We start from the raw sequence: 8,365 nt of genomic DNA, 5'->3' as shown, positions 1-8,365 counted from the left end.
ATGGAAACAAGGAACTGAATTTGTTCTCTTTAGCCTGAAGGTGTCTAGTGTTTTGTCTTTGCATACTAGGTGTGCCAAGAAGCAGAGATTCGTTTTGGCACAGGTTTTAAATCCACGAAAGTCCTTCTAATGGGGGACTTGAATCAAATTGTTGTGAAGATAAAAATATGTATTTTTCCACATGCTGAACTAAATATTCCGGAGACATGATGGGAAGGCATTGCCTTGCTAGATTTAGCAAAGTTGTTTAACTAGGCTTAAACTATGTTTAAGTTTTGGATATATTTGCTGTTGTCCTTGGTAATGTCTTTTGAGTTAATTACATTTTGTCTGGCATTGTTTCTTGTTGGGGAAAAAAAGAGAAAAAAAAACTGGCTTCTGAAAAAAGAATCTTTTTTTTTTTTTTTAAAGAAGACTCATTTTCCATTGAATAAAATCATAATTTTACCAATTGGGATAGAATATGTCATGATGGCTGTGTTTAGTTGATTTGATTTTACTCATTCTATAGCCTTTCTCGCAGAGAAAATTCTAAAGTTTGAGAAATACAGCAACAACAAAAAACAACATTGTGGCTACCATCATTTTACTTTTCGTTTCTTATGAATATACTGTTTCCCCCCATATAGACTGTACCACACATGTATCATATATTAAGTGGTTTGCCTTTTTATCCTCTGTTCATATCAAAAGCATCATTCACTTTCGGAAGTACTTTTGACTAACCAGTAAGGGAGGTGATTTAAGCGCAAACCCGATGATAACCACAACTTAACGCCAGTGTCCGAACCCAGACCTTGGTCGTTGAGTCTGGTACAGTACAAAATCCATTACCTAAATGTTACGTTTCGTTTCTGTCTAGGATACTGTAATCAGGGCTTATAGAGAAAAGACTGCTTAATGCTCCCGTTTTTCATGCTCTTAATGTTTGTAAAAAGGCTACAGTGTCCCCAAAGCTGTTGCATTGGCCAGAGGACCATTTTTCTATTGTCGTTCTTATCCTTATGATGACTACTGTACAAGGTTTGATTTTACCAGTTGTGCTCAGAGTTTTAATCATTTTGGTATAGGTTGTCCTGATGGCGGGTCAAGCAATAAAAAAATTCTTACAAGTAATGGAAGTGGTCCTTTTATGTGTGTGTGTGTGTGTGTGTGTGTCTGGTTATTTGCGTGTTGTTGTTTTTAATTCGTTTTTTCCTGTTTGGCTTTGTAAAGTGTGTTTCAAGTTACTGATTTCTGTGGATATGTGGGGCCAGGTTTCATCTGCAGGGCTGTCAGCGGATACCCTTTCAGAGGCGTCTCGTGAGCCAAGTAAGTCCATAAAATAAGTGCGCTCAGTCGTTCGGACTGCAACACAGTCGGTAAGAACTGTCCTGTTTTTTTCCGTTACTAAATTGAATGCTCCAGTTATTAGCTGCGGCTACATCCTTTCGATGCTGCACTTTATTAAAACCACGAAGTCGACTTACATTCTGCAAATAGTTAACACTGTACCTTTAAAACAGTTCGGTCTTTTCCGTAATGCTTCGTTTACAGCGACAGAAGGGCTGTACGCTTTCCTCCTGACTGCAGCCGTACCAGCCCACTTATCACGAACACAGTACATTGGAAACCTTTTTGACATTTTTAAACGTAGAACAGTGCTTTTGGATACCACCAACCACTCTGCAGATGCAGGCCATCAAATGCGTAGTTGTTGGCGATGGGTAAGATATTTTGTGGAGTGAAAACAGAAAATGTGCCTTTTAGCTTGTGATTCTCATTTATGGCAATTGTTGCAAAAAGGGCTGGGGCTGGCTGACTGAATTGGTCGGCAGTCAGTTCTCTCTACCTCTTGCCCCGGAGTGCATGAGATTAGAGAGATTCGTGAGATGATTGTGGAACATCAATCGTTTTCTAACAGGCTAATTGTATAAAGCCGTCAAGAAATCTAGCTTGCGAATTTAATTGAAAAAAAATAAAAATAATCCAAGGGTATTAATTATTTATTCTTTATTTACACTTATCTAGCGCTCTGTGCTTCTTGTAGGCTATAGCCTACAAGAAGCACAGAGCGAGAGTAAGAACATTGCATTTTAAGATCCAGAACAGTTTGTGTAATGAAATAAATCAAACTGGGTAAAAAAAAAACTTCCGAAGGTTTGACTTCATTGGTAGACACATTTCCAGTTAGTCATGATCGTGATTCACACCTACTCACAGATCATACGGGGGCGACTCGAACCAGGCATCAGAAATTACATTTATCGTCAGAATATCAAAAATGTGTAACTGGACATTTGATCAGTTCTCTTGAATTGCCGAGACCTCTCACTCTACCCAGTTTCTCTCACTCCTTTGAGGAATGACATGTTTTCTTCCAAGAACTAAGTGGCAGAGCCCGTGGATGCACACGCGCGCCTAGGCTAGCCCACTCTTCATATCTTCATTTTCTTATTCCTTCTATTGTTTACCCATCTGTTTATCACTCTTCCGCAGTCTTCCTTGTGACAGTATCCTCTAGTCTCTATTTCCGTAACTATCTTTTATGTGTTTACACACAGCCGACTGTGTGTGTGTGTTTGACTGTTATGTGCTTTCCCTCCTTGCTGTATTTGTGGCCTTGCGTTTTGTGCGTTCAGGTGCCTTGGGGCCCCTTGTGTACTGTACTGTTAGTGTGCGGTGACAGCCATGTTTGGGGGAGTCTCGGGGTCCCCTTTGTGGGTGACTTGTGTCCCCTCAGTCTATAGGGTCCCTTGGTCCCCCCCTACCCCAGTACAGGATAAACATTGAGGTGTCTTTGGGAAGGGAGTTATGCCACCCAGGGCGGGTCTTGTGTCACCTCACAGTACCGTGCGTGCCTCTTCCAAACTACCAAGCAGAATGAACAAGTGTGTGCGTTCACACTACATCCAGAGATATTCCAGCTGTGGTAATAGGTTGTTGTTTGAGTCACAGTGTCACATCCAGTGACTGTGCAAAAGGTTCTGTGCACTTTTAGACAACATGCACATTTATACAATCTTATCAGTCTCGCTCTCTCTCTCTCTCTCTCTCTCTCTCTCTCTCTCTCTCTCTCTCTCTCTCTCTCTCTCTCTCTCTCTCTCTCTCTCTCTCTCTCTCTCTCTCTCTCTCTCTCTCTCTCTCTCTCTCTCTCTCTCTCTCTCTCTCTCTCTCTCTCTCTCTCTCTCTCTCTCTCTCTCTCTCTCTCTCGCTGTCTCTCTCTCTCTCTCTCTCTCAGAGCGGTGGGTAAGACATGTCTTCTCATCAGCTACACCACCAACGCCTTCCCTGGGGAGTACATCCCCACAGTGTGAGTACGAACACGCCCTTGGCAGTGACACATGGAGCTTTATCCAGGTGTGAATGTGCTCCGTTATAAACTGCTTCCTCCTGAACGCTCCTGCCTCTCCCTGGGCCTGGCAGGTTTGATAACTACTCTGCTAATGTGATGGTGGACGGGAAACCGGTCAACCTGGGTCTCTGGGACACGGCTGGACAGGAAGACTACGACAGACTCAGGCCACTGTCTTACCCACAGACGGTAACACACACACATCTTTCACACGTGATAGATATTGTATTCCTTTCTCCAAGATGGTTTCCCTTGACCTCTCTCTCGTCTTTCACTTTGCTCTGAGGTGGTATAATTGTACGCAAACCTTCGCCACCACTTCCCTTATGGAACCTAATTTGTCCTCCATACAACTTCCTGTTTTCAGTGTGGTTTTGTCTATCTCCCAAGCCAGTAGCTCTATCTGTAGGACTCCTGCTATCCTACTGGAGAGCAGACTGCCGCTTCACAGGAAATGAATAAGGGGCATATTTCGGTACAACTTGGGAGGAGATAGCCACACCATTGTTGTGCTAGCAAATGACCTACCAAGATGTCTCCTGTAAGTGTTCAGAGCTGCAAAACTAAAGGTCGGGAAAGCAAATGTGTAGACTCTCGGCAGAAAGAATCGGAATAAATAAAAGTTAAATAAAATAATACGTTTTTTTTGGCCAGCATGTCACCACGCTGGCTTGGTAGCGAGCCCAAATTGGCAGCTCTGGTTTGGCTTTGTGACTCTACCTGCACTGAATGTCAATGACCCCGCCAGGAACCACAGGGCCCCCTTTCAAAAACAACCCATTCAAGGCATGTATACCAGGCTGAACAATTGCAGACGTTTCATCTGAAGTGTTTGTGCCCAGTAGTTTACTTCCATAAAAGAGAAGTCAGGCCTCACTGCCATGTAACCAGGCTCTGGGTGTCTGTTCTAGCTGTGAAACTTTGGTAGACATGAGTGCTGTGATGTTGCCTGTGTTATGTTGGCGGTTTTGGTATAACTTTAGTGAATGTTAACTTGACATTTGTCTTTGCATTGTCTCTGCTCCCAGGATGTGTTCCTAATCTGTTTTTCTCTGGTGAGCCCTGCATCGTTTGAAAACGTCAGAGCTAAGGTCAGTGCCTCACTCATGTCTCTACCTCGGCTCTGCCAGGTTTCAAAATCCCCATCAAGTGTCAAAAGCCAGAAAGGACATAGAGGACATTTATTTACAAGGCGTCAGGTGGCTGAGCGGTGAGGGAATCGGGCTAGTAATTCGAAGGTTGCCAGTTCGATTCCCGGTCATGCCAACTGACGTTGTGTCCTTGGGCAAGGCACTTCACCCTACTTGCCTCGGGGGAATGTCCCTGTACTTACTGTAAGTCGCTCTGGATAAGAGCGTCTGCTAAATGACTAAATGTAAATGTATTTAGCACCCTATTTCTTGTGACAGAATATTTGAGTGAAATGACTCCATATCGCCACCTTGTTGTAAGACATGGTACTGCTTCGTTTCTTGTGTGGATTTTACCATAGTAATGGTACATTCTTGGTGGTCTTAAAGGTAAAAACTTGACTTAACATTGACTTATAGTGAGTCAGGACACTTAATTAGCACTCGTAGATAGAACATTCTCACAGGATTTCAGTCGTTATTTTATTTGACCTTTGACCTGTGTGTGACCTTTCCAGTGGTACCCCGAGGTGCGCCACCACTGCCCCAATACGCCCATCATCCTGGTGGGCACCAAGCTGGACCTGAGGGACGACAAGGACACCATCGAGAGGCTGAGGGATAAGAAGCTGTCCCCCATCACTTACCCCCAGGGCCTGGCCATGGCCAAGGAGATCGGTAGGGCTGTACGCATCTGTCAACACAAGTTAACATTCATTTAGATGCTAATTAAATTAATCAAATGTTGATTAATTTCAATGTTTATACTCTTACTCTTTTCTTCTTTAATTAAAAAATATTTGTTTGCATTATTTTTGTTTTGTTTGTTGTTTTATTTTATGACTTGTTTTCATGTGAAGCACATTGAGTCTGCCTCGCGTATGAAATGTGCTATATAAAAAAAGTGCCTTGCCTTACTCGGTCATAGCGATGTCTTGAATAATTCCCATAATGACGTCACCATCGTGTTCGTCTCTCCTTCCTCTTCCTGTCGGCTGTCCCGACCCAGGGTCAGTGAAGTACCTGGAGTGCTCCGCCCTCACTCAGAGAGGACTGAAGACCGTCTTCGACGAGGCCATTCGCGCCGTGCTCTGTCCTCCGCCCGTCAAAAAGAAGTGCAAAAGATGCACCGTCTTCTGAGACGTTCCGGAAAGATTCTCCAGCCTGGATAAGGATCACTGTTGTCACTCACGCTTATGGGGTGGGGGACTAGTAAGTGCTTGAAACGCTGATACACTGTCTGTCAGCATGGAAAAGGTTCACTATGGCCATATGCAACGCCCCCTCAGTCACTGGTTAGGAGAAACCCTAATACCGAAGTGAGGTGGTCCGATAAAGATAGACAGTGAACCCAACTTTGGGTATTTCTGATTATAATGTGTGACCTGTGCCTTAAATCAATTGGATGGATATACAGGGCCAGTGTCTCTAATGATGAAGTGAAAAAGACGAAATTCCAATTTCTATTTGGATGAGAGACATAGTTATGGCAATTGTTTTTTTTGCTGAACCTTTCTCTTGAAAAAAACACAACTAATTCCCTAATCTATTTTAAGCTTTTTTGCGAGCTGGTGACTTTGTTGTGTGATGTAGCTTGCTTTTTTTTTAGCAGGTATATTCTCTTTTCTCAGAACTTCAAAGAGTTTGTGTGTTTGTAAAGCTTTGAGAGTGTGTGAACATGTATTGTGGATAGCTTCTGTTTGTCCGAACACTGTAGAATGTAAAACACTTAAAACGTTTAATGGATTCCAGCCAATACAATTGCATTTTCTTTACCATTGTGAAAGATTGCGTGACTTGTTTTGGAATGCATGCCCCGCACACATTTCTATTTTCAGTTCCTATAAGTGGCCTCAAGAGAAAGTATTTGCTCTGTCCATAACTAATATGTGTTGCTTTTTGATATAAAGTACAGTACATGCTTTCTCAGTTTGTTCATCATTTTATCATCAATTTGGCCAGATCAAAAGGCAGTTGTTGATGAGGTCGGCAGCTTTTTGAACAATCCTCTTTGTCAGACGTGCATGTGTTTGCTCATAGACTTGAGAAACCACTGAGTAACTCTACAATGGCAGTTTTGACATAGATCCTGTTTTGCCTTTTTTGCCTTGCACTAAATTAGAATCTCTTTACAGCTTCATTTGATGCACACTGGAGGGAAAAGGTTGACAGTGTGCCTGTGAGGAACTAGCATGCCAAAACGTGAGCTTCTGGAAATCAAACACGTAACCTAGCTCGCTTAAAAGTATATGGTCTTGAGGATTCCTCCTGAGTATTATTTTGTGCTGCCTCTGTCTGTGAGAGAGAGGCTGTACAACAGCTTTTCTTGATTTCAGTAACCAGCATTTTGATTCTCTAGTATTTCATCTGTGGTAATATATTGAATTGTGAAGAGAAACTTGAAAAGAATCAAAAAGGACATTTAATTATGTTTCAAAGTGTGTCTTGACAAAATAAACTCCTTAATAAACTCCCGTGTCCAGGGTCATACATTTATAAAGAAACACACTTCCATTTTACAGTATTTGCTGCAGTGTCTATGGGACTTTTCCGGCTAAGTAGCCTACTACACTCAGTACTACAAATGTTAAGATGGAGATGTTGCACCACATGCCTGGAAAAGCAGGAGCATTCATGTGTAGTAGAAACATCTAACAATCTTCAGCGTTGAGAGAGATATCTGGGGGTCACAGGATTTCCAAATCGTCAAAATTATTACTCAAATGTACATTGTTACAAGGGCCAAAGACAATGAGAGCCATAACATGGATATAACTAGTGGTACTTTAATAGATTAGGAATAAGCCTGAAGTTACCCTAATAACCAAGGAGTTGAGGCGTTCAGTCTGTAACAAAACCTGTTAGAGAGTCTGTGTTATTATGGGATACCTAGGGGACAGCACCAGGACGTGGTGGTCTTGGGAGCATCTTGTAGCAGAGAAAAGGGGTCAAACATGCCTGCAACAGACCAAGTCAGGCGGCAGTTGATCAGTGATGAAGGGGCCACAAGATAGCAGGAGACTGTGGAGAGACTGAACAGCAGCAGGCCTAACCCTAACTTTAACCCTAATGTGTGTAAATTGTATCTAGAAAAGTAAAAAGCCAAAAGACTAACAGGGATAATAAAGATAAAAAGATCACAAGCTAAAAGGCTAAAAGTGTAAATCTGGTTGAAAGGTTGCTAAAAGCTTTTTTTATTTTAAGGGCAAAGGGATAAAGGTGCTGTTTTCTTAACTGCACAAACCTTTTAACGACTCATAAAAATGCAAGAACGCATTTATCATCGATGCATTTATCATCAATTCATAATACATTTGTTTAGAAACATCTGAAAACCAATCAGTCTGCCTTTATTCAAGTTCACACAAACTTCATTTGTTTCAAGACAGTAAACATTATTCCAATCGTATACATGGTCAGAGTCAATCCTGTTCTATTTAATAATAAATTATTCTGTTCCATTGATTTAGTTCTAATTAGAAACGTGTTGTATTGTTTAAAAAAAATATGATTACAAAATATGTCTTAGAAAAAAAGTATTTAAGTCTCAAATCAGATGTGAGTTGTTTAAATGGCAATATACCTGTAATATACAAAGCAAATATATACACTTACATATTATATTATTAAGGACCTACAGTACCATTAAACATACTGGGGAAACGTTACATGTAGAGAATCATTGAGGTTTAGTTCGACCAGTCACGTCCCTGCATTTATCTCTTTATTTAAGCAACAAATATTATTTTGCAAGTAGAGAGATGATAAGATGTGGAATGCAAGTGACAATGTAGAGTGAGTTTAAAGTTGCCAAAGATCTGAGTGGACAATGTTGTACCTGTGAAGTCAGCACATCTGTTTGAAGCCTAAAGTGTTTTATTTTACTGTGATCATTCAGACA

At 41.5% G+C, this 8,365-nt stretch overlaps 1 protein-coding gene across 1 annotated transcript; it reads left to right on the top strand.

The window, feature by feature from the left end:
- The first annotated feature begins 1,521 nt into the window (after positions 1–1,521).
- On the top strand, positions 1,522–6,935 carry rac3a (Rac family small GTPase 3a). Its single transcript, XM_062481780.1, has 6 exons — positions 1,522–1,706; positions 3,221–3,292; positions 3,406–3,523; positions 4,363–4,425; positions 4,983–5,142; positions 5,474–6,935. The coding sequence occupies exons 1-6, from the start codon at positions 1,672–1,674 to the stop codon at positions 5,602–5,604; spliced, it is 579 nt and encodes a 192-aa protein (XP_062337764.1). The 5' UTR covers positions 1,522–1,671; the 3' UTR covers positions 5,605–6,935.
- Positions 6,936–8,365: the final 1,430 nt, after the last annotated feature.

Source organism: Osmerus eperlanus, chromosome 2, assembly GCF_963692335.1.
Source record: "Osmerus eperlanus chromosome 2, fOsmEpe2.1, whole genome shotgun sequence".
NCBI classification, from domain to species: Eukaryota; Metazoa; Chordata; class Actinopteri; order Osmeriformes; family Osmeridae; genus Osmerus; species Osmerus eperlanus.
The sequence above is the reverse complement of the archived record's forward strand: the minus strand, read 5'-3'. Positions and strand labels throughout refer to the sequence as shown.

What these genes read in the sequence shown, in the direction of transcription:
- rac3a (XM_062481780.1), top strand. Translation starts at nt 1,672, where the DNA reads ATGCAGGCCATCAAATGCGTAGTTGTTGGCGATGG. An exon ending in TGCGTAGTTGTTGGCGATGG is followed by an intron (nt 1,707 to 3,220) that starts GTAAGATATTTT and finishes TCTCTCTCTCAG; the next exon opens with AGCGGTGGGTAAGACATGTC. An exon ending in GGGGAGTACATCCCCACAGT is followed by an intron (nt 3,293 to 3,405) that starts GTGAGTACGAAC and finishes TGGGCCTGGCAG; the next exon opens with GTTTGATAACTACTCTGCTA.